The 26,113-nt window shown below is 42.5% G+C and overlaps 1 protein-coding gene across 1 annotated transcript in view; it reads left to right on the top strand.

The window, feature by feature from the left end:
* The window catches only part of ABCA4 (ATP binding cassette subfamily A member 4), a 100,555-nt gene that overhangs the window by 59,286 nt on the left and 15,156 nt on the right, over nt 1–26,113 (top strand). The window contains exons 17-31 of the mRNA XM_081914071.1: nt 803–1,007; nt 2,914–3,012; nt 7,018–7,233; nt 9,743–9,920; nt 13,315–13,446; nt 14,131–14,270; nt 15,070–15,207; nt 15,729–15,922; nt 17,637–17,727; nt 18,536–18,741; nt 19,394–19,442; nt 20,080–20,306; nt 21,960–22,084; nt 23,078–23,176; nt 24,672–24,861. Of these exons, the coding sequence (XP_081770197.1) occupies nt 803–1,007; nt 2,914–3,012; nt 7,018–7,233; nt 9,743–9,920; nt 13,315–13,446; nt 14,131–14,270; nt 15,070–15,207; nt 15,729–15,922; nt 17,637–17,727; nt 18,536–18,741; nt 19,394–19,442; nt 20,080–20,306; nt 21,960–22,084; nt 23,078–23,176; nt 24,672–24,861 (2,289 nt within the window). The remainder of the gene's footprint in view (nt 1–802; nt 1,008–2,913; nt 3,013–7,017; nt 7,234–9,742; nt 9,921–13,314; nt 13,447–14,130; nt 14,271–15,069; nt 15,208–15,728; nt 15,923–17,636; nt 17,728–18,535; nt 18,742–19,393; nt 19,443–20,079; nt 20,307–21,959; nt 22,085–23,077; nt 23,177–24,671; nt 24,862–26,113) is intronic.

The raw sequence follows: 26,113 nt of genomic DNA on the forward strand, positions 1-26,113 counted from the left end.
AAGATTTAATGTCACCATCTGCAGTTTTGCAAGGTAGATTCTTGAAAACCCCACTCTCTGAAATATACTGCCCTTGTGGCACAAAACAGGTCAAATCCATCAGACATGTTTTATTTTTATTGCCCATTTTATGCAAAAATATATTTGGCCCCCTTATCAAAGGAGGGGATTTTTCACACTGACTCTTCCAGGGTATCTTATTTGCTGAACTGTTGTAGTAATGACGTTGTGGAGAATGTGGCAAGATTTTTGAGTGACACTATTAAATTATATCACCACAGGTCCTAAGAACCATCTTCATGATGTATGGACAGTTTTATCCTAAAGTATCTCCTACTATGTTTTGTTAACTGTGTTGTGTTCTGATCCATGTATACGGTGTGCTTTTTATGTCTGTAAAAGAGATTGATTGATTGATATTTGTGGGTGGGGAAATGGAGAGGGGGGATTTCACCAAATAATCTTTGTAGGGGGTTGAGAGGCAAAATTCTCCAACAATTTAGGGGTGCTTGAAAATGTCTTGGAAAATTGCTGTGCTTTCCATTAGCTTAAAAACAACAACAATGTTTTAATGTACACAGTTGTTAATGTTTATCTGTAAGGGGGGCAGGATAATGCAAATACAGACACTCTGAAATTTAAAATATTGGAAGATGAGTGGAGTGGATCATTCAGGAAAAACTAATCAAGGAAATCTACCCATCCCCTTTTTATTCCTTTGTCTGCCATATGTTCATTGCTAAGAGTTCCCCCCACCCCCATCAAGGTAACTTGACACCCTCCTTTCCTCTTCCTCTTCCAGAGCTTCCTTTCACCTGTGGCATTTGGGTTTGGTACAGAATACTTGTCACGCTATGAAGAGCAAGGCCTTGGGCTACAGTGGGATAACATCCGAACCAGCCCACTAGAAGGAGATCAATACAGTTTCTTGTTCTCTATGGAGATGATGGTTTTGGATGGTTTTATCTATGGATTGCTTGCTTGGTACTTGGATAATGTCTTCCCAGGTATGGCAATGTCTCTTCCCTGCCCATTTTAAATAGAGGTAGCCTTATGGACACTGTTGCTGCTAAAGAGTGATTTTAATAGAACTGGATTTTAAAGTTAGAGCTTAACTAAACATTAAAATAAATCAAATAAATAGCATCTCAGAATGTTCAATGCCATCTAGTTGAAACCTAGTGCAAACACTAGGTCCTGTGGCTCTGTGTAGCTACCACTGCAAAAAGGCAGTTAATAAACATGATTATAGCCTTGAATATAAAACTTTGGTCCCTGTCCCTTACAAAATGCTGTCAGCATTTTGGCAAATTATGCACAAGGGCAAAAGGGCAAAGTAAGCCTTGGGCCACTATTTACAATTTGGCAGGAGAACATATCATATGATCTTATATTCTTTTGCTTTTGTTCAGAAGAGTACAGTATATGGCATTTTAAGAAACTTGTCCTGCTGCATATTATATGTGTTCAAAAGCTAAAACAAAGCACCACAAGAGATCTTATCTGAACAAGGTAATCTCACACCTTACCCTTGATTTCCCTCTTATACGGGTTTCTAAAAATGACGCTGTTTACCACCGGATTGTTTCAGAGCCTTTCCCCTTCTGTAAAAGACTTGTAATCTACTCCATTTTAAGGAACTTTAAAATAGCATTTTCAGATCTTATCCATGGTGGAAGCAGATATAAGCTTCTCATTTCCTCGTTTACCAAACCCTCCCTATTTGTCCCAAGAGGTAATTTAATTTTTTTGGGGGGGGAACACCCACATGACATCATATATGCCACAGGGTACGGGGAAGATAAAGACACCACTGGGCTGCAGGGGGGGTTGACTGTCTGCACCTGCAAAGCTGTGTGTACAGTGCTTTGTAAACTGGTTCTTGGGACTTGCAAAGCACTGCACACAGAGCTATGGAAGTGGCTACAGTTAGCTGACCATCTGCACAGGCAAAAATAGATCACCTATTGTCATTGTGATGATTGGCTGGCTTGTGGTGGAAGGCGGGGAGTTTCCCACCCCTATGTAAGGTCATCAAAGAAAACATCCTTGGTACAGACGCAGATTCAGCTTGCTATGTCTTGGTTTGGGTATGAGCTTCAGGAGCTCTTAAAGATAGCCCGAAATAAGAGGCGAGTGTTATGAGCCTAGGGATTAAAATCTGAGCTGGAGAAGAATTCCCACCTGATCTACAAAACATCATCCCTCCCAGACCCCCCTCCCTGTTAAAAATGTACTGACTGGAAGCAGGAGCAGCACAAAAGGGAAGGAGGTCTGTTCCTCCTTCTCTGGTGCCCTGCTACACAGCACACCTGGAGGATAGTTCTCTTAAGAGCCACCAAGACTGCAGAAAGAGAGATAGAATGAAATCTTTTAAGGCAGCTGGACAGTTTCATCTGCAGTGGCCCCTTAATCTTTGGAATTTGGAAATTAACTTTGAGGGTAGGATTTGCCCACAGGAATCAAGTCACTTCATAGTGTAATGGAATGCAGAGTAATAGTGTAACTGATGATGTAGTGGCTAAGAAAGTGAGCTAGGAAATCCCTGTTTCAAACCTTGCCTTAGGCAGAACACATACTGTACAGGCTTTCACTGCCTGCTTATTAAAGATTCAACCAATCCCTGGTCTGGGGAATAGCTTAATTCCTTAATTAAATTGAGTTTCAGTTTTGAAAACAAAAGCAATCGGGAATGTGGTTATTCTCCCTCTGTCCCTTTCCCTCTGTAAAAAAACTTTATAGCCAAGACGGTGGTGGGTGGCTGTGCTTTGTTTGAACTTCTAGTGCACAGCAATGTTTGCTGCTAATGAAACACCAAGTAATTATTGCAGCGTAAGATTTGCATAGATGGGTTCTTCCCCATGGCAAAACACAAAGAGGTTTATGCACCCTACCAACTTGTTTTTGTTTCAGGAGACTATGGGATACCACGGCCTTGGTATTTCCCTTTCCAGCAGTCTTACTGGCTAGGGTCAGGGCACCCAAAGGCTGAGAAAACAACAACTGTGGATGGTGAGTTATGTGGAAAAACTGGTGTTCAGAAATAACTTGAGAACCGCTGATCCGTTTAGAGGCGAATGCTCTCTTGCATTCATTATGGGAGCCATTGTAAAGATTAGACACAGGCTTACAGTGGGAATCTTAGCAGGTGGCTTTGAACTCTGAGTGGCCCACTGTTATTAAAAGTGTTGCTGGAGAGCGAGTCGGGGTTCTGTCTGAAATCTTTCTAAATTATGCTGAGATTAACTGGCGGCCCGCAAATCATGTCTCTCTTACTGATCTGTCTGGAGATAGTTGACAAGGACTATTATGGCAACTGCTGAAGGAAGTAGCATGATTCTGATGTTAACTGAGCTGGCACTGGAGTGACTCTGAACATCAAGTATAGCATTTCACTGTTCCTGGAAATATTCTGTAATCTCCCTTCCCTCCTGCCCCCCACCCCAAGTGAAACCATACTTCTGACGCGTCCCCAAACAAGGGCTAAAACTGGTCCAACACGCAGATGTGACCAACGCTTTTGCAGGTGGTCTGAACTAAGCCTGATACTCAAAGATGACCTATGTTCCCTTTAGTCTTACAATAACTATTTTCTCAATGCGAATATGTTGGAAGATCCAGGTCCTCTCTTTCTGATGCTGCCTTTTTTCAGCAGCAATCTGAGACTGGAGCAGACATGGAGAAGGATGCTCTCCCATCTACCAAGAGATGCATAATAGAAAGGCAATGTGCTTCAGTCCATTTGAGACAGGCGTGTTCTTGAATCCTGACCATTTGGGAACTGATGCACACATCCAAGACACATAGAGGCAGATTTGTTTCCTGCATTTTTAGCAAAAGCCTACAAGAGACTTAACAGCATCTTAAAAGCTAACCATTTGTTATGACATAAGCTTTCATGGACTACAGCCCAACTTCATCAGATGCATGAAGTGTGAACCTGAATATTTGTACATGTAGTTTCAAAAGTATCATTGGTGATCTATGTAGAGCCCATGCTGGACAACTGCACTTCTTTCTCACATACCATTGGAGGTGGGCATGTACTTGCTTACAGAGAACCTCCCTCCTTAAAACAGCAACAACAGGTCACAAAATGGAGCTGCAGGCACAGGGATCAGACCTATATGCCAACTCTGCCCAGTGTCTACTCTGCCAACAATACCAAGTTCATTCATGTGATCATCTTCCATTGTGATACATGCCATCATCTGCCAGAAAGACCTCCTGCAACAGGCCAGCCTCTGTGCAAAAGAATAAATGGGCAGAAGTCTGACATCAGAAACTGCGATATTGAAAAGCCAGTGTGAAAATTTCAAGCCTCAGCATTACCAGCAATGGAGCAAAGGAACTTCAAACGAAGACTGTATTGTGAAACTACTGAATTACAACACACCAAGAGGTTTAGTGCTATCACTTATCGACTGAACCGAGACAAAGGATTTTGAGCACATTATATTTGTTAATTGACATATCAATGCCAGGATGTATTCCCCCCTCCCCCCGAATTACCACTCGCTTGGGCTTTTCTACATTTCATTTCCCTTTGACCTCATGGTTTACAATTATATCCCCCCCCCCAAAAAAAAAGAGAGAAATGATGCTTATATATATATATATATATACACCTGTAACTGGATGATACTGCGTTCATTTAGCAAAGTCCACAAAGCATATGCCATGATAAATTTGATAACCTTTAAGGTGCTGATGCATCTGCATTCCTGGCTTGGGCTTAACTTCCTAGCAACATCTCATTGACACAGCACCTCTTCAGATTTCTGATACATCCAAGGAAGAACCTGGTCAGATGTTATGTCCTCCGTTGGGTCCCTGGGAATGGTCATATGAATCCACAAAACCACAGTGACAAACAGTTGCTATACTACAGAAAAGGGAGGAGAAAATCTGTTATTTGCATGGCTGTTCCGTTTCTCGCTGCCATAGTACTTCACAGGCTATGACAGGCTGTTTGAATCTGGTTCTCAGCAGATGAAGGTACTTCTGGGCCAGCAGGAGGCTAATCCCCTCTGCAAACAACCTGAAACCTCTCCCACCAGCACCATCCCAGTCATGGCCCATGTTAGGGTCAGAGCGGGAAAAAGGGCAGCAACATTGCCCCCCTTGGAAGTGGATTTGCTTTTGTTGCATTCTCAGCTGAAAGTACAGCTTTCCCACTAGATGTCCTGCAAGAGGAATTCAGAAGAACAGAGGATGCATCTGTTTGTTACTATTGACATTGCTTCTGTTTTCCAGCTTCCAGGATGCACCATATCAAAGCAACCTTGCAAGGCTATATGCTACAAGGAAGATTTAGGCAAAGCTTTTAAAGGCATTGATGGGTTGTGGGGGTAAGGTGGGCAGAACAATTAATGCAACTGCTACCTTTGTGCAGTAGGCTACATGCATTCACACAACAAACTCTCCTCCACCCAGGCAATGAAGAGCCATTATCAGAGTTAAAGGACATAATCCAGTAAAGCAAAAACACTCCAGGAGGGTGCGAGACAGGCCTAATAAGGAGTGAAGCTTGGAGAGAGTTCCAAGGGCCAGGTAGAGAGGCCTGGAGGGCCACATCCAGCCCACAGTCCTGACTTAGAAATTAGCGCACAACCGTTTGATCCTCTCTTTTGTCCTTTCAACATTTCTCTTGTTTGCTTTTCCATATCTGTCATTGCTTTTATATATGCAATTGCTCGTATGTTTTTCCTGGGATCTGTTTTAGGAAGCAATTCCTAAATGAAATAAGTAATCAGCAGTAGCAGCATGGATCTTCATGTTGAGAGCATCAGCAAAGCCCACTGAAAGGCATTATTTTTAAAATGTTGCCAGCTTCAGTTCAGCCTTTTTCGATCCCCGAATAATGATGGACTACAACTCCCTTCATCATTGACCACTGCTCCTGCTAGCTAGGGGTGATGGGAGTTGTAGTCCAACGACATTGCGGAACCTGAGGCAGATAATGGCTGCTTTAAATCTTTTAACAACAGAGTAGTGCATCCATGTCATGTCCTTAGAATCACCATCTGCCTGGTGTTTTACGGCCTCACCTGGTTATTCAACACATGTGTTGGCGGCCAATAAAACACCTGGGTTAAACCTGTATCAGTGCAGGTGCCCCCTCCTACCATGGGACAGTGGCCACAAATACACTGATAGGGAAAATGCAAGAAGTGCTGTGACACTGGGAGATGAGGCAAGTGATTGGCTCACCTTGCCACTTGCGTGTAACAAGCTAACAGAGCAAGGACTTGAACATCAGAGGAATGCAAAGCACACCCTGATCACTAAGTACTCTGTGAACACAATACATAGTGAAATAGGAAACACTCTGTAGTAGTAAGAATCACATCCAATTTAATATTGTTTTCTGAGTCTCACTTGCAGTCATTGTGATTTAGGAACAAAACTTCCTATTGGGAAGTTTTAAAATCTCTCATTTAAGGTCCTAGTCCTCTAGAAGAGCTATAAAAAAAGAGATTTAAACCACATAGAATGCTTCTCCTTAAGCTTTGTTAGACAAGGGCCAAGAGGTTCCTGGTGTTTTGTAGTTTACTTAACAATTCTATGTATTTTAAAAGACCTATACCCAACCAAATGGCCTTCACTATTTAGGCATGTGCCTTCTGGTGGTCGTGAGACACACACACACACACACACACACACACACACACACACAGAGTCTTCTGTTAAATGTTGCTGTTTAAATGAAACTTAAGATCACATCCGCACCATGCATTGAAAGCACGTCTAAATCACAGTACTTTCACCAAAGAATCCTGGGAACTATAGTTTATCCCTCACAAAGCTACCTTTCCACCCCCTCTCAAAGAATTATGGGTATGGTAGTTTACCTCTCAAAAAGTTACACTGCCCAGCAACCCCTTAACAAACTACAATGCCCAAATTATTTGAGTGGGGAAGTATGCTTCAAATGTGCTATAAAGGTGTAGTGTGTACTCAAGACTGACAGCAGTGGTTGCCTTTTAAAAATGACTTGATTTCTGATTAACCTAGACAAAGGTTCAGAGAAGGAAGGCAGCGTCAACATGAAGGCTGAAGAAGAAGAGATGAGAAAGTCCATGGCTGACGAACCCGACAGGGGGAAAACCCAGACAGACAGCCCGTTGAAGAAGGATGGTAAAGAAAACAAATGTAAACACAAAAGGAAACCAGAGTACATCGAGCAGGGGAAGCCTGAGGCAGAGGCAAAAGGCAAAGATGAAATGACTAGTAAGGAGAGAGAGAAGCGGAGTAATCGCAACTCTTTTTGTGTTATACATTTGAACTTTGATGTGCTTCTTTGTCGCCAGTTCGTTTGTCTGCCTATGTGGTGGTGTGTGAATAGCTCCAGGTGGGTGTAGCATAGTAGAGGCATCTCACTTTATTGTCCCAGGAGGGCCAATTCCAACAAAACAGTCTGAATAACTCTTCATTGGAGGCTGGCCTACAAAACTAGCACAATCAGGGTGAACAGTTCGGTCTAGCTTCCTCTCAGACATCTATAAACCTTTTTAAATGGGTCAGCATTCAAACATAGTATGCACACTGACGTGATACAGGCCAGGGGGAAAAAACTTCTGCTTGATTCTCTTTGCTGTGCAAGCTTGACCCTCTGAAGCAATATTTGGACACAGGGAGTCACCTTCTGCAGAACTGGAGTTTTTGCATTTGGTGAAAAGCTGGTGATTCAAGCACTGAGCATGAGCACACATTATTTTAAACTTATTGAATGAAACCCCAGGTCATTTGGGTTCATCCTGTGTGATGATGGGTGAATGAAAGCAGGGGTCTTCCTTCAAAAAGATCTAGCCTGTCAAGAAGCAAAGATCTCTTTACCACATCTCCTCCTAGCACCTTGTTGGCTTGTTCCCCAGATTGCTGCAAGTCCCCAAACTCTGCAGAAGTTAGCCTGCCTTAGAATAAATAACTGACATTCCCTTTTCTAACCTGTGACCTTTAGGCAGCTTGTGTGATGAATGTGTTTTTGAAAAGAACATAATTCAGGATCCATTGAATTGTATATCTTCTTACCTTCCTTTATTGTATTTTGAACGGGGAAAGCTAATTCCATGTTCTAGAAACTTTCATACATCTTTGTAGTATTAAATCCAAGGACTTTATGCAGCAGTAGTATCAGGAAACTTAAAAAATATCCTGCACAGATGACTGATGACTAAAACTAGCTATCCATGTTGCAGTGCTCCATGTTTTCTTGCTAAAAAAAAAGTAATGAATTTTAAAATTAAAATATACTGCTGTCCCACCAACACAAATACCTGCATTGAAAATGTACGCACAAAACATCTTGTGTTCTCATGTCTCCAGCCCATCATACGTGATTGAAAAGGCACTCTGGTGCCTTGCTATGTCAGTCTGTCTGGTAGCTTAGGGTGGATCCAAGCCTCTCTTCTTCCAAGTTTTGCCCATCAAACCTGAATGCTGAATATGTCATCAGAAGCCCGCATGAAGTCCTGGTTGTAAACCTGTGTCCCGTTAGGTCACTTCAGACTGCAAGTGGAAGGAAGGTTTTTTAAAAAAACAAAAAAAATAGGGCAGGAGAGTCACATACATTTCTCAACAATACCTTATTAGTAGAAAGGGACATGCCTGGACTGAGTTGACTGCACCCTAACATAACTCTTCTGATCCTGAAAAGTTAAGTAAGCAAACCCTTATGGAAACTCCCCTTGCAAATCTTAAGGTAACTTGGATAAACACAAGTCAAAAGGCTCTTGATTTACATCATCTCAAACGCCCAAGGGGGTCGTTTACTTCAAAGGCTGTTTCTTTGGCCCAGAATTAAGCAAAATAAAACAGTCCCCATGGTGGCATTTAAAATGGCAGTCTTATGAGCTCAGTCTTCTGGATGGTCTGTATTCAGTGGGAAACCCAGGCCTTGATCTTTCCTCCTGCACAAGGGTGAGTTTCTCCCACCAAGACAAAAAGAAAACAATGTTATTCTAAACTCTGGTGATCTCATTCTGTTCCCTTTTTTGTGTGGGGAGGAGTGGAATAAGAAAAAAATAAAGTTTTCAAGTGGACAGATGGATTACTTACATGCCAGATTTTGTTGTCACTGCTGATAAAGGCCTCCTGCTGCTTTCTCCTGTGCACCATAAGAGGCCACTTTAAATTGCTCTGTGCCATGGCTGTGACTCTGTAGTGAACTATTGTGCACAGTTGCTGGTTAGTTTGCAGATTGCGCTCCCCTGCACCCTCAGGGAGGTTGGGGGTTCAATTGGTGGCTGAAAAAAAATGCCCTTTGTATGTTTGGGAGGGGGAATTCTCAGAACTTACCTTCTCATAAGTCTCTTATCAGAAATATTGACTTGGTTCTCAGCTTACCACATAGTTGGCTATACCAGCAAGTGGAGCAATTTAAAGTAGTTCTAATATGAATATTCGTAATGGCCAAGGGCGATCCTCAGTGTGGTAGAAGGTCCATGAAAGCTTCGTCAGCAACAAATGCCCATGACCATTATTGTTAGCTCTGACCTGATGGTTTCTACAGAAATCACTTCAGGTCCGATTCTTTGTGGGCTAACCATGATGCAACCCAGGGGGGAAAAGTGTACCGTTAGGGGGACGGTGAACCAGAATGTGTTGCAATGCAACTGCTTCTTCTAACAATTATAGTATGCCGTGTTGTCTTAGAGCTGTAATCACACACCTCTACAGCTCACCTCTGCAGTTGTTTCATTAATTTTTAATAATTTTTTTTTTTAATCTTTGTTTCAAGCAAACTTGCACTTTGAAGAGGAGCCTTCTGGTCTGGTCCCAGGCGTGTGTATTCAGAACCTGGTGAAGATCTTCCCCGGTTGCTCTAAGCCAGCTGTTGACGGAATGACTATTACGTTCTATGAGGGTCAGATCACTGCTTTTCTTGGCCACAACGGAGCTGGGAAGACAACCACTATGTGAGTCAGTCTGAGATAAGATTATCATGCTGCTAATTCCATATATGTTTTTTTCTTGCACTTGATATTCTGCCTTCCTTCCATCATGGAACCCAAGGTGGGCACTTAGCAGATCCAGACCTGCTTAGTTTCATCAAGATGCTGGCCTCTTATGCTATATACTAACATTACACACACACACACACACACACACACACACACACACTATACAGTACTTGCAAAGGTACAGGTTTTATGCATAGCCACCTTTGCTATTATTCTTAAGTTATGGTCATAATTTTAGTTCACTGAAAATAAGACAAAACTAGGTTGTAATGCCCTTTTTTAAAAGGGAGGGAGGGAAAAGAAGGTGTGGCTTGTAAAACTCCAGTTACAGATAAGAGTTGAAGAGTGAAGATACATTTCACACCTGTAACCTCAGCAAACACTTTCTGAAATGAAGTGCTGCAGGTAGTATGTGTGGGATGAAGGAGGAGGGTAAAGCTGCTGATAAGTGAGCTCCTGGTGGTTCAGATTGGTCTCTGTATTCAGAAAATATTTGTGTATTTTTTTTAGCGTTCTCTCCAGACTTGTCATGTTGGCATTGGTGTGTATGCAGGTGTGATCATTTTGGCCTTGAGACTGTAATTTAGTTTCCTGTGCCCCAGTGGAGAATCAGCCATGATGGAAAGTTCAACCACTGCCACTATCATCACCAACAAACACACCTGAGAACAAGAGAGGGGTTTCAATCTAGATACGGGACACTAACCACAACCAAATGCATGTAAAGAACAATCAAGGAAAGTGATTGACCCTCATAGATTCTCACTAAACAAACTGCTCTTTGTTTATCAGGTGATCTGGTAGTTTGCAGTAATCATCACATGATTAGTGAAGAGTAAGCAATGAACTTTTTTTTTTAAAGTGCAGTAGGTTTGGGGCGCTTGGTCAGCAGAATCTCATTAAGCGTTCTGAGCCAGAGAAGAACTTCTCAGGAAAATGGTATTCAATTCACAATAAAGCTGAGCATTCTAAAATGGACAAGCTCATGTGCTGAGCCAAGTAGTTAGAAAATTCACTAACATCACTAGAATTGACAGGAGGCTGAGCTTACATTTATCTCTCTACTCTGATGCTAGTTCCTGTTAATTTCACTGAACGGTTCTTCATTTCACAAACAAAACTGAAATTCTCTAATGTGTGTGGCTCAAAAGATAGACACAATAACGTTAAATGCTTATTGCTGCTGACAATTATACTTGGGTAGGCATAGCTAAGAACAATATGGAGGATGTGCATATGTGTGTGTGTTCCCCTCTAAATTGCATGCCAGTTGTTGCTGTCATAGTGATTCGGTCCATTTAATCAACTCTCCTAGTAACCTGTTCTGCTTTGCAGCCCAGGCACATAGTTAGGTATTGGGGTTTATTTTAATTTCTGCATGTATTGTAAATTTACATAGCCATATATTTTGTTTCCTGGGGCAGTTCTGGTTTTAGATACAGCAGTAAATATTGCTTAAAATGAAGGTAATCGTCGTTTCCTACAGAGGATTGCTCTTACTCTCCCGTCTTAACTAGTGTGAATTATAAACATGGATTACCCTTATCGGTGATCACATTGGCTTGTGCGGGGGTGGGGGGATAATTCCAAGACCTCAGGAGAAGGAAATGCCTATCTTATAAAAGTGGAAGTAATGGGAGAAACAAAAGCAGATGTCTCTCTGGAAGAGCAGCATTTTTTTCCTGGGGTCAGGTCTTCTTAAATATGCTCAGAGAGACGGGGAGTCTTTAGTCTGAAAGAATTGAAAAAGCAATGAAGTCAGCAAAGTTGATATGCCCCTCGGGCTTAGGAGAGTTCCAGGTGCATTGTTTCTCAGGGGTCTGGACAAACATTTCCTTGGCTTTCGGTTTCTACTGCCCCCAGGTTTCTTCCTGAGTAGCTATTATATGCTGTGGCCAGGTCAGTTTTTCAAAAACTGTGGACACTGCAGATCTGCTCCGTCTTTCCTTTCTTGTCACTTGGCTTGTACTTTGGGGGTTTTCTGCAATATGAGCTGCACATTATGTTCTCTTGGGTTCTGTTCTTGGGCTGGAACAGACATTATCTTTGCAAATGTGTGTGCCCCATCCCATGTTTGACAAGATCAATGGGGAATTCAGGGGTGGGAAGCGCTGAAAGGGGGGAGGATCAGCAAGAAAAAGGCTGCTTCCCGTATCCTGTGCCTGCTTGTTGTCCCCCCACCCCCGAGTGCCACCACTCCAAGGGTAGAGATGGGGGAGAAATTAGATGTGGTTCACATTTTAAGGTGAAACAACCTGATTTGCCCTTTCCAAAACAATGCAGGAACTGAAACACAGCCATCCTTCAAAATTCACACGTCTCTGAATTTTGCAATGTAGTTATTCATCCAAGCAATGTGTGCCAAATATATATATAATACTTATTCTAGATCAAAGAGTGCATAAAATGTGCATGTTGGCAACATGTTACATGTTAACATTCAGTTTTATGTGCATGGCAAAAAATAATAATAATTCAAAAGGGGACAGGGTTCCAGGAAAAGTGACTTTGGAAATCCAATGTGTTTTGACTATATGCGATTTTGGCTTTAGGTGCAATACCCAAAAATATAACAACCGTGTAAATTGCAGGTTTCTGTAGTAGGCAAAATTGCACACAAATGTGTGCTTATTAGAAGATATTCACTGATGACTTTTCATTTAAAAAAAATGCAGACTGGTGCAAAAAACTGAAAGATGAGCGCCGCAACCCCAGAGTCGTTCACGACTGGACTTAACTGTCAGGGGTCCTTTACCTTTTTTATTCCTTTCCTAGGCCCAGTCAGTCTTACTTCCAGTTGCAGAGCCAGGATGAAATGTTTTTGTTTTAATGTTCCAAGGGTTGCATTTGCAAGGAACAGATAAACTTCCATTTGAAAATGCAAGTTATTTAATTTTTGACTAAAACCGTCTCAGTATTACAAGTGCTTCAGGTTCTGCCTACAGCCTCCTCAGATCTCATGTAAAGTCTTTTGTGAAAGAAAAAACAGAGTTATGTTCTGATAGTTTTAATCAAAAATAAAACTTAAAACATTTTTCTTTCAGTATCCCTTTAATGATATAGCTCAGCAGAACTAATAATAATGACTTAATGCTGTTCTCCCCCTATAAATGTGTGCATGTGCATATGACTTGTTCATTCTTAAGTTTAGATTCAGCAAGCAGATCTGTAAAGCTGCCTTTAGATTTGCATTTTTTCCAAAACGTGTCTATAGACAAAAGTGCCACCTAGTGGTGCCCCAGGACATTATCTCAACTTATCTGATACTGCTTTGGTTTTTTTTTATTTTGTAAATAACAGCTGTATAATTATTGATAAACATTACCTGTTTCTCATGTTGTTTGGCTAGGTCTATCCTCACCGGTCTGTTTCCACCTACATCTGGAACAATACTGGTTGGTGGGAAAGACATCCAGACAGACTTGGACTCCATACAGCAGAGTCTAGGCATGTGCCCTCAGTACAACATCTTGTTCAATCAGTAAGTGCTGCCAGGGATTTGCTTCAAACTTGTAATGTGTTTCCTAACTTGAAAGGCTGTAATTGTTCTGACTACCTGATGCAAGTCTTCTGTTCGCCTAGCAGACACACATTGATACAAGCAACCCCAACATGAAAGTGTGCTTGTGTTAGTTTTGCTCTGTGATAATTATTTAGGCTTTAGTTAGGACCATAATTCACACTCGTGGGAATGAACTTAGGCAAAATGTCAACACTGAGACTCAAAAGGATTACATCACTCTGCAACTCAGAGGCGAGTTAATGGGTGTTTGTTACCATTTTGAGGGAAGAAGAGAGCCAATCCGTTTCGAACCTGCAAAACTTTTTCTATGATGATGTTGCATTTCCAGCGGACTGTTACTTCTTCTCCCCCTCACAAAATCTTCTAGGTTGTAGACAGAAGTGGTTAGAGAAAAGCTTAGCTCTGACATTATAGTACTGTATTCCCTTTTCCCTTATGTCACCTCTGAATAAACAAGGCTTGCAAGCTTCTGAATCGTTTCAGGAACCTTGTACCAGATGAGCTTACAGCAGAGGCCTCTCTGTCAAACTGGCTTCAGCTCTCTGTGGATGGAAGCTTTTGCGTCTTGTTTCTGCAGTATAATAGTGCAACATGCTTTGTCTCTTTTGGCCAACTTAAAACAGCACTGTTTCTTTTCTATAGCCTTACTGTTGCAGAACACATCCTGTTTTATGCCCAGCTAAAAGGGAGAACCAGAGAGGAGGCAGAACTGGAAATGGAAATGATGCTGGAGGACATAGGCCTTCCACATAAAAGGAATGAAGAGGCTCAAAACTTATCAGGTATCCAAAGGTTTGAACCCTCAAAGTCCTGTGCGCCTTTTTAGCTCTTGAATATTAACCATTCACTGCTGCCTCTGAGGGCAGAGTTAGATGTTCTGTTTAACCTCACCCATGTTCATCCCAGCACATATTGGCAAAATTGTAGTAAAAGTACAGTAAAAAGTAGAGTGCATGATTAAATAGCTGATATTTTTGCACCTCTTAGTGGCATGAGAACCTGATGAAGCTACATCACTTTATTTTATAACAGGGTCTTCCCCACATATGGTTTTGTTCACTGATACATAACAGAGGAGTATTCTCCCTCTGTGACTGCATGTTGTTTGCTTATCCTAAGGCTGAAAAGGATGTGGGATGTGATGTTCACATGGTCTGAGCCATTCCTGAGACTGGGATATTCTATGCTCAGATATCTAATTTCTCTGAAGGATTGCAGAAATGTGCTTTTGCTTTCAACCTATTTTGCATGTTGATGTTCTTTGTCGTTTTCTTTGTGAGCTGCTTACCATATTTTATATGGTAAAGCAGAATATAGCTTTTTAAGAAATCCCAAAGCAACAGCAGTGTTTTGCCTGTTGTATCAGAATCAGCCAGGAGTCTTGTGGCGCCTTGCAGTCTTAACGCATTTATTGCGGCATAAGCTTTTAAGTGGTCTCTGGTCTACAAAAAGCTTATCCTACATTTAACATGTCAGCCTTTAAGTGCTAAATCGTCTGTTACATTAAATATTTGATTATTGCTTGTTGAGGAGCAGTCTCTTTCCTCTAGCTGACTCTAGCTGCTCTCTCGTTTTCCTTAGGTGGTATGCAGCGAAAGCTGTCCATCGCCATCGCGTTTGTAGGCGAAGCAAAAGTGGTTGTCCTAGATGAACCCACTTCAGGAGTTGATCCGTATTCCAGACGATCCATTTGGGACCTCCTGCTGAAGTATCGTTCAGGTAATTTGTCCTCAGGATGAAAAGCTTCTTGATGATGTAAAGATAGCAGTCTGTGTGTGTGTATACACAGAAAAGGACCATGGATTTCAGATGAAGCAGACTGTGCTTGATCTCTCACTGTCTAAGGCTGCAATTTGTGGTCCATCTACCTGTTAATAATTATACATTCTTTCTGAAGAACTATGAAGGAATCTTCCCATTCAAATGAAAAGGCAGCAAAGATTGACAGATTATAGGCTCTGCATATGCGGTGCACTGAGTATCTGTTTTGGCTAAATTCAGCAAATTACGTAGTTGTTGATTGTTAGTAGCGGTGACAATGCTTAGATATCCCCCCCCCCCGGGTGGGTGGAATATCTGCCCCAGCCTCTCAGCTTTACATAATTGTCCCATGTTATTGACTGTCAAGCTTTTGCATGCTAACTCCCTAAGGTTATTAAGTAATGTCTGGTTATATAATAGACAAGAGGCCTGCAGCCAGTGTTTTCACATGTGATTTACTATTTTTTGATCCCATTTAGGGAGAACCATCATTCTGTCTACTCACCACATGGATGAGGCAGACATCCTTGGCGACCGGGTTGCTATCATTTCCCAGGGAAGGCTGCACTGCTCAGGATCCCCTGTTTTCCTAAAGAATTCCTTTGGCACAGGCTTCTATCTCACCTTAGTCCGCAAGATGAAAAACATCCAAGACAGTGGAGGAAAGGAGGCTGTAAGTGTTTGGCACCATTTTGCACAAGTAACCTGTAAGCATTATTCATCCCCCAATATTCAAATACAAATACAGTACACTGCGAGTGACATTTTATTTGTATACATTCTGCTTAATGGGGGGGGGGGAGGAACAAGAGGCACTTTGATTAATCAGGGACAGGTAACTGACCTTTCCTGTCTGCAATTCTTCAGACTTCTCTCCAGCTCCGCACCCTTCAAGGTTTGCCAGTGAGGTTCTATAATTCCTACTCCATTGACACCATAGAACACAGGGCAGTTGAGTGGAAAAGCCTCTAATGTTGGGACAGAAAAAGTGGGTGACAGTTGGGTGGAGAGGGGAAGTTGAAAATAAGATGATGATAATATGCTGAAAAAAGACCATGCAGCTCTAACTCAGTGTTTTCAAAACCTAAAAGTCTAAAATAAAGAACAAGAAATTCTATGATGAAACAAGTCCTTGATCTGAAAGTTCCTATGTGTAAACCAGAAGCTGTTTCTGAGCAATAAGACAACTTACCTTTCTTTGTAATGTATTGGTTGTTAACAGTGATTAATTAATCGGCTGTGTTAGCTAGTTTAATATATCATACAAAGAAAGCTCATTCACGTTAGTTAGACCAGACAGTGAATTCTAGTCTGCATCTTCTCAAATCATTTTGCATGCCCAAAATGATAAGGGGGGGTTGTCTATGAGGAAAAGTTGCAGCATTTGAGATTTTTTTAGTTTATAGAAGGGCAAGTACAGTGTACCTCGGTTTACGAACAGCCCTGTTTATGAACTATTCAGTTTACGGACTCTGCAAAACCGGAAGTAGTGTTTCAGTTTGCGAACCTTACCTTGGTCTATGAATGGAAGCCGAATGGTGGAAGGGCACCGGGGGTGGGAGGCCTCATTAGGGAAAGCACGCTTTGGTTTAAGAACGGATTTGGTTTAAGACCGGACTTCAGGAACGGATTAAGTTCGTAAACTGAGGTACCACTGTAAGAGATATTTATAAGATTATGTATGGTGTTGATGAATTGGATAGAGAAAAGTTTTTCTCCGTAACTTATGACACTAGAAGTCGTGGACATGCAGTGAAGAGGAAGGTTGGGAGATTCAGGACAGAAATAATGAGAGCTTAGTTAAAGAGTGGAACTTGCTGCCACAGGTAGCAGAGGTGGCCACGAATTTGGATGGCTTTAAAAAAATGATAAGATGAATTCATGGAGGATAAAGCTATCAATGGCTGGACAACATGGGCCACTGGCCTGATCCAGCCAGCTTGTCTTATGTTCTCATGTCCTCACTCATAATCAAGAACAGCGTACATTGCAGTACCACTTGAATACAAAGGTTACACAAGCCCTTATTATTCTCCGTATTTATTTGTTTTTCCCTCTTAAGGTTTCCAGCTCACCTTTCCACCATTGTCCACAAGGTAATTTTAACGATTGCATGTGACTTACGATAGGGCAGCCTTGAACTGCAAAATACAAGGAACACTATAAAAGGCATGCCTACAAAATTGCCAACTCCTAGGAACTCCCAACCAAAGTATCAAGCAGTTCCCAAGAATAGCTGGTTCAACAAAGGTTGAAAACAATTATTTGGAAAGCCTGATCAGCAATCATTCCTGATAAACACTATACTTAGTGCGTATTATGATCACATTGAAGCTGATAATGTGACTTGTTCCTCATTCACCTTCATCTTGCTTATCTGATTTTAGACCTCTTGCAGCCTGGGATCCAAATGCTCATGTTCCTGCTCCAGCTGTGTGCCCACAAACAAAGCCGAAACTGTGGAACAGGAACTGGATGGTGAGAACAGGGTTTGGCCGACTTGTTCATTGCACAACATTATGATAATGTTTATTGAGTTACCTATACCTCCATGGGCCGTAACTATGATAACTAAATGGAGTGTCCATGTTCAGAGGCAGCTGGGACAAACAAACTGGGAAGGGCGTTCATGCCTTGCTTGTGCCCCTCTTAAGAGGCCTCATCCTTGGAAACAGGATGCTAGGTGGATCCTACTTCTGACCCAGGGGAGATCTTCCTGTGTTTTTTGGCAGGGGTGCCAATGAATAAAATATTGGGGGGCAGGTAAGTCCTGCCCCACATAATAGATCACAAGAAGCAGCACACACCCACCAGGGGCCCATCAACTTTGGGGGCCCCTGGTTCCCTCAAATATTTTATTGAGGGGGGCAAAGGGACCTTGGCTCCAAGGAGTTGGCTCCTATGGTGATTACAGTCTCTAGTAAGCCTCTACATGTACTGTGTATCTTGGGAGGACAGCTCTTCCTAACTGGCTTGTTGAAATTCAAACAACTGTCGATCCAGTATGGCGTAGTGATCAGTGTCAGACTAGGATGTGGGAGACCAGGGCTCAAATCTTGACTCATTTATGAAGCTTACTGGATGACCTTATTCCAGTCATAACCTTCAAGGCCTAGCCTGTATCACATGGTTGTTATGAGGATAAAATGGGGAGGGGGAGAAGAACAATGGAAGGCACCTTCAACTCCTTTGGGGAAAGCTGGGATATAAAGGTCGGAAGCAAGTAAATACTTAAACAAGCAATTCGCCATTCATTTTTTCCAAACTCTGTTCTGCCTCTTTGCAGGTGATGTGAATGAACTAAATGAACTGATCCACCACCATGTTCCAGAAGCCAAGTTAATAGAAAGTATTGGTCAGGAACTTATCTATCTTCTACCCAGTAAGAATTTCAAACAGCGAGCATATGCAAGTCTCTTCAGGGAATTGGAGGAAACCCTGGCAGATGTGGGACTCAGCAGTTTTGGGATCTCCGACACGCCCCTTGAAGAGGTTGTTAACTTTGTGGAGTATTCTCGCTCTCTGTCCCTCCCGCCTTTTCTTTCATAATTTTGGATGGACATTTATACCCTATCAGTAATAAGATTTTTGTAAATATTAAGTGTGTGTCTGAGTTCTTAAGACAACAAGAATCCTATCTGGATTTATGGGAAGCTAATGGTACAGTGGGGACACGGGTGGCGCTGTGGGTTAAACCACAGAGCCTAGGACTTGCCAATCAGAAGGTTGGTGGTTCAAATCCCCGCGATGGGGTGAGCTCCTGTTGCTCGGTCCCTGTTCCTGCCAACCTAGCAGTTTGTCAACACGTCAAAGTGCAAGTAGATAAATAGGTACCGCTCTGGCGGGAAGGTAAACAGCGTTTCCGTGCACTGCTCTGGTTCGCCAGAAGCGGCTTAGTCATGCTGGCCACATGGCCCGGAAGCTCCCTCAGCCAGTAAAGTGAGATGAGCGCCGCAACCCCAGAGTCGGTCACGACTGGACCTAATGGTCAGAGGTCCCTTTACCTTTACCTTAATGGTACAGTAGGTTCTACTGTTTTCCAGTAAATTCAAGCTCTTTGCCTACATTACTGTGGGGCAGAGGGAAGAGGATGTTCCAAGACCCTCATGTCCCCACAGAACATATTTATGCATCTCTCTTGCAGGTTTTCTTGAAGGTTACAGCAGAGGCTGCCCCTGGAATACAGAATGCAGGTAAACTCTCTTGTCATCTAGTACCATGCTAAAAAGTTGATTTAAATATCTGCCACATCTTAATAGACTACTGATTTGAAAACAAGAGCCACTAGTGTGTGGGAAGGGCTGTAGATCAGTGGCAGAACTGTAGAAAGTCCCAGCTCCATTCCCTAGAAGGATGCCTTCTTACATCCCTAGCCATTGGTAGGGTAGGAATAGGGAACTCCAGACCATTATGATCTTAAGCTATGGGTATGTTTTTCTAGAGGTTTCCAGTTGAGGGCATTCTTCAACAATGAAAGGGTTAGGGAACCTATTTGAGCATCGGTTCTAGGTCCAGTGGGGCCATGCTTTTATTTTAGCCATAGCGATGCAAATCCAGAATCAAACAGATGTAGCTCATCAGCTCACAAACTGATGGAAAATGGGGAAGACCTGAACCAGTACGGTAGGCATTTGCTGAGTTTATTTTCTATTAGATCTGTAAACGTTTCCTGCTGCAAGTGTAGCTCCGCTATTATCATGCCACTTTGGAAGTGGTGTTTTCTAAACGATCAAACCCTGGAGAAACTCAACAGTTTCATGAATGGCAAGGCAAAAAAATGTAAATGTAAATGAATAAATTGGCATGGCAACTTTGATCTGCAAACTTTAGGAGCTGCACAGGAGAACGGTGCTGCTGGACAAGAAGAGGGAGCCCACCAGACTGCTCCAGCAGCCAATGGCACTTCTCGGATGCCTGTGGCACAGGAAGGGGATGGGAGCGGCGGGAAAGGATCGAGGCAGAACAAAGGTTGCCAACTTACCTTTCAGCAGATCAAAGCACTTTTCATCAAACGATTCCACCACAGTACACGTAGCTTTAAAGACTTCCTTGCTCAGGTATGTACTCCTCCATTACAGTCACAAGGGCTTCTTCCAGGCCCATGTGGGGTGGGGGGGCAGCCCAGTATACTGCCCCCATTTTTCAGAGGGCTAAGCTGGCCAGGGGCCCCACCCCCCGGCTTTTTTGTTTGAGTTTAGAACTTTATTCTAACAAGACTCCCGCTCCGGGCCTCAGACAAACTCTGCGCATGCCTAGTTTCTTCCATATGGCATTCACAATTATACACACCTGCATTTATAACAGGCTTAAGGGGAGAAAGAAGTACAGTCTTATTGTAAAAGCACCTCACTACATTATAAGCCTATCACTGGGCTGTACTTAAAAATGCAGCTCGATAAACCAGATCCTAAAACATTCTTTCCAGATACAAATCAAGCTAAGGCCGGCTTCTGTCAATTAATTTCATTGGGTGTATACAGTCTACAACAAATTATACCAGGTCTTCAGAATTATCCAGAGCAGCATACATACGTACTTCCACTAATTTGCTATTGACATCAGGGTGATGATATAAATTCTGCTATCAACTTGCTGCACGTTTTAATAACAGCAGCCAAGAATGTAGCTGTTTTTGTTTTTTTAAATTATGAGATCTTAGAACAGAGACATCCACTTGAGTAGGTGGCCTATTGTCCTTTACTGTCAATGATGCATCCCATTACAATTAAGAAAACAACACGCTTCTGTAAGAGAAGCCCAATTGTGCAAGTTCGATTTGAGTGGAGAACAAGGTATCCAAATACAGACAAAAACTGAGAACAAAATCGTCATATTCCATAGGTACTGAAAACTCCATGTATCCATACATGTGGAAAGGCCATAGCTCTGGCAGAGCACATTGATTTGTGTGCAGTAGGTCCCATTGTAAACCGTACTGAGCTTGATGAAGCAATGGTCTGACTTGTGAAGAGGGGTCTTCCTCTGTTCCTACATTCTTATAATCTTCCTATGTTCCCACATTCTTATAATCTCTAGTTATATACTAATATGCTATTAGCATAATGTGCTATAGCATAATAAAAAGGTAAAGGTACCCCTGCCCGTACAGGCCAGTCTTGACAGACTCTAGGGTTGTGCGCCCATCTCACTTAAGAGGTCGGGGGCCAGCGCTGTCCGGAGACACTTCCGGGTCACGTGGCCAGCGTGACAAAGCTGCATCTGGCGAGCCAGCGCAGCACACGGAAACACCGTTTACCTTCCCGCCAGTAAGCGGTCCCTATTTATCTACTTGCACCCGGGGGTGCTTTCGAACTGCTAGGTTGGCAGACGCTGGGACCGAGCAATGGGAGGGCACCCCGCCGTGGGAATTCGAACCGCCGACCTTTCGATCGGCAAGCCCTAGGCGCTGAGGCTTTTACCCACAGCGCCACCCGCGTCCCGCTATAGCATAATACTGTATGCTATTAGCTTATGCTGCCATTCTCTTTAAATTTGGGACGATTAAAGAAAAACGTGAGTTATAAAATGCAGATTTGACTCTTATTCTTTGATGTATGACATGTAGTGTTATCAGACCTATGTGGACTTCCAGCACAAGTGTCCACTTGTGTTGTTAGTCAGTGCGCTTCTGTGTTATCTGAGTGGTACTTGGATACCGCTGGTGTGCTGTGAATCCTGCTGGTGGCTGACATTTTCCATATTGCCTGCAGATTGTTCTACCTGCCAGCTTTGTGCTGCTGGCTCTGATACTTACAGTAATCATTCCTCCATTTGGTGAATACCCCAGTTTAACTCTCCACCCTTGGATCTATGGGCACCAGTTCACTTTCTTCAGGTCAGAAAAGACCTTCCTCACTCGTTCCTAAATAGCACTTGTGGTGCCTTGTTGCTGAGTGGATTCTAGTTCCCTGCTGCTTCATTCTGGTTTAAATCATGTAGTCCGTAGTTAGCTGCTGAAGTCATTCTCAGACTTTTTCAGATCACGACTGATCTTTTCTTCCAGCCTAGATTTTGCATCTTCCTCCTGGCTAGCTAGCGTCATGTTTTTGGCGTAACAGTAGCACTGCCCTACCTTCTAGGATTGTTGCTAGCTAATTCAGTAGATCCATTAAAATGCCGTGTACAATTTCTGCTTTGTTTGAGATACTCTGGCTTCTGTGTAATGAAAACAAGACACTGGGTTTGCTGCTCAATATTTTTCTTTTTCTGTCTGTCCACACTGCTCTAAATAGCTAAGTTATTGCAGTGTCAAAAATATGCAGATAGGTGATGTCTGGGTGAATGTGAATGCTTGTCACTTATGGCCAGTTTGTAGAACCTCAAACATTAAAAAACCTGTGGGCACACACACCATTTTGATGTGTGTCACTTGTATACATGTGTGTGCTCCATTTCCATAATTTTTCCACCTGGAAAGCAGGATGGAAAGACTGTATGAAACCAGTACAAAATACATACAGACTCTCTGAACCAGCCCAAAGCATTAGACTATATGGAAAATGTGTAGATAACCAGGAGATATGGATGGACAAGGTACAGCACAGGGAATTATCTCTCCGACACAAAAACTATTGTCTTCTTGTTAACAAGGAATGGATGTGTGTGTGGTTTTCATCTTGCATTTAGAAATCAGTGCCTTGGTCATGGGTCATTGTCCTTCCTATAATCCTTTTACACTTAGTATGCCTTATCCTACAATGGGCAGTTGATCATTAACATATCCTGTGGCTTGACCCTACCTGTGTGATCAGCCGATTTTCATTCGCCACTGTCTTACATCTGCAGTCAGCATCTTTTTATAACCTTAAATCTCATCCAATCTCATTAGCAATGAGCGGCCTGGCAGTGAGCAGATGGTTTCTCTTATTGACGCCTTCTTAAATAAACCGGGATTTGGAAATCGCTGCTTGAAGAGAGAGACCCTTCAGTAAGTCACTTTGTTCTCTCTACTAATCTAATCTATTCAATTGCAGGGTGGCATCAGTAGTGCTTGAAACAGTAGGGAACTGGCCTTGGAATTTTCCCAGCAGTGAAAATCTCGGAGAATGTTGTTGTCACCAGTGACAAAACTGGGGATTTTGTCTGTTGGTTTAATTATTTTATTTCCGAATTTGTAAACTGCTTTTCACCATAGAAGGTTACACAACAATCATGAAATAAATTCATCAATCAAATGACATGGTGAGGTTACAGGGAACCAGGCAGAGGGCCTTCTTGGTAGTGGTACCTGCCCTGCGGAAAACCCTCCCATCAGATGTCAAAGAGATACAACCCTCCATAGACATCTGAAGGCAGCCCTGTTTTGGGAAGCTTTTCATGTGTGATGTTCTGCTGTGTTTTTGTATATTCTGTTGGAAGCTGCCCAGAGTGGCGTGGAAAACCGAGTAAGATGGGCAGTGTGTATATATAAAATAGTGCAAACCTAAAATAAGCATAATGCAATTTACTTAAAATACCTCCTGTAATAAAAAGTGCCTTAAGATCAGCAGGGCAAGGGGCCTTTCTGATCTCAGCTGTGAGGGAGTTCCACAAAGTCAGACCCACAATTGAATTCATGTCCCCTGTGCTGTGTAGAGAAACACAGCAAAGCACCCCAAATTTAAGAGAATAAAAATATGAAATACAAAGAAAGGAATGGTTCTGTATAAGGACTTAGGGGTCGCTCCACACATGGGTTGCCTCCACAATATCTATTGGTGTCCACAATAGCTCCATTAATGTTAAAATGTGCCCCTTGGTTCAAAAAGCTTGAGAATCCCTGGCCTAGATGTGCCCCAAACAGGTTGTATGGGCTTGTAGTATAAATAGCCCTTTAGTTACAGGATAGGTGATTAGGACTGGGTGATGTATTGATACACCGTCCAAAATTGGTTTGAAGTCCACATTGTGGTAACTGTTTTGTAACACTGGACATGACGATATATCACAAATCACAATTTGCGCCTGTGCTATGTAAAAAATCATTATATGAAAAAAAATCATTATATGGGAAAATTCATGAAGTCAGTCATCACTTCTCTCACGATTCTTGTCGTGCCCTTGTTGCTCTGTACTATACAATACCACTTGCAACAATATTTGAAAAATAAAAATGAATGTTTTAGACTCCTAAGTAGTAGCAGTTGCCAGAACATCACCCCATTCACCTCTACGTAACTCTACGTAACTGTTTCAGACATCGTGATATATTGCAGTGTTTAGCTGGTGATACTGTATATCATGAAGTTGAAAACCTGACATCGCTCAGCCCTATACTTGATACATGGAGTTGGGTTTGTAATGTGTTTAAGGAAACTGCTCCTTTTTAACGGTTGGTACTGTAAAGGCGAGATATATAATTGCAAATTTTCCGAGACCTAGCATGGCCCGTTTGATATTAACATTGCTAATGAGATCATGTGTGCTCTTGTCTCCTTGTGTAGGAACTACCCTTGCGTTAATGCATCAACTGCCTGGAGGACACCGGCTGTCCCTTATAACATAGCTGCCCTTTTCCAAACTAATACGTGGCATCCCCAGAACCCCTCACCATCCTGCAAATGCAGTACTCGGAAGAAACTCACCATGCTACCGGAGTGTCCTTTGGGAGCTGGAGGACTTCCTCCCCCACAGGTAAGAAAGACTGCTTGGTTGCCATTTGCCTGTTTGAAGCACTGTGGTTGCCACTGAATTGTTTTCTGGTGGATTGAAAGTATGCTAAAACTCACACACACCAAATTTTGCATTTACAATACATTTGTGTTTAAAGGTAAAGGGACCCCTGACCATTAGGTCCAGTTGTGGCCGACTCTGGGGTTGCAGCGCTCATCTCGCTTTACTGGCCGAGGGAGCCGGTGTACAGCTTCTGGGTCATGTGGCCAGCATGACTAAGCTGCTTCTGGTGAACCAGAGCAGCGCACGGAAACGCCGTTTACCTTCCCGACGGAGCGGTACCTATTTATCTACTTGCACTTTGATGTGCTTTCAAACTGCTAGGTTGGCAGGAGCAGGGACCGAGCAACGGGAGCTCACCCCGTCACGGGGATTTGAACCGCCAACCTTCTGATCGGCAAGTCCTAGGCTCTGTGGTTTAACCCATAGCGCCACCCACGTCCCACATTTGTGTTACTTTCCATAATTTGCTTCACTCACTCAGTTTGTCAGTTGTAGTATTTGGCCATCTTGGAAGGATTGCTATAGTGGAAATGAGCATGTGGGGATATGGGGAGCCACAGTAGAAGGGCAGCAGCTATGAAATTTTTTAAAGTTTGAGACACTCCTTTGGGAACATGCAGGTTTCTTTCGGCCACTCTTCTATAACCAAAAGCTCCCAAAAGAACCCAGTTTTGCACCAAATTCTACAGTATGCTACATATCATATATTGAAAACATATAGAGAAAATCCTTTTAATACATGAAGGAGCGATTCACAAGCAAAATGTACATGGATTTTAAGGGAGACCTGTTGAGTATCCTTATATAATTCTGGTTCAAATGTAACATTAAAGCATGGTTATGACAACAAACCATTGTCAGCCTCAGGTCTGTATCCAGCTGGCTCTTCTTATTCAGTTACACCTTGTGTAAGAAGCTTATTGTGGATTTGCTTTTTGTGGAGTTGATCCAATGTGCTTGTGAAATGCAGCTTGGATCTGGGAGACCCGAGTTCAAATCCTATTCAGCTTTTGTGGGCTCACCTTTGGAGTATGTCCCAAGCTTTCTACCTCAATGTCCTGATCTGTTAAAATAGAATAGAGATTTGCCTCTCACGATGGTTGTAAAGATAATTTAGAAAAGTAATATCACTTTTAATAGTTAAGCTGCGAGAGAGAGATTCATTTGTTAATAATCTTGTTGGGCAACTGCCAAACTGAACATTGAGGTT

This window comes from Podarcis melisellensis, assembly GCF_964234715.1.
Source record: "Podarcis melisellensis genome assembly, chromosome: 6".
In the NCBI taxonomy this organism is placed as follows: Eukaryota; Metazoa; Chordata; class Lepidosauria; order Squamata; family Lacertidae; genus Podarcis; species Podarcis melisellensis.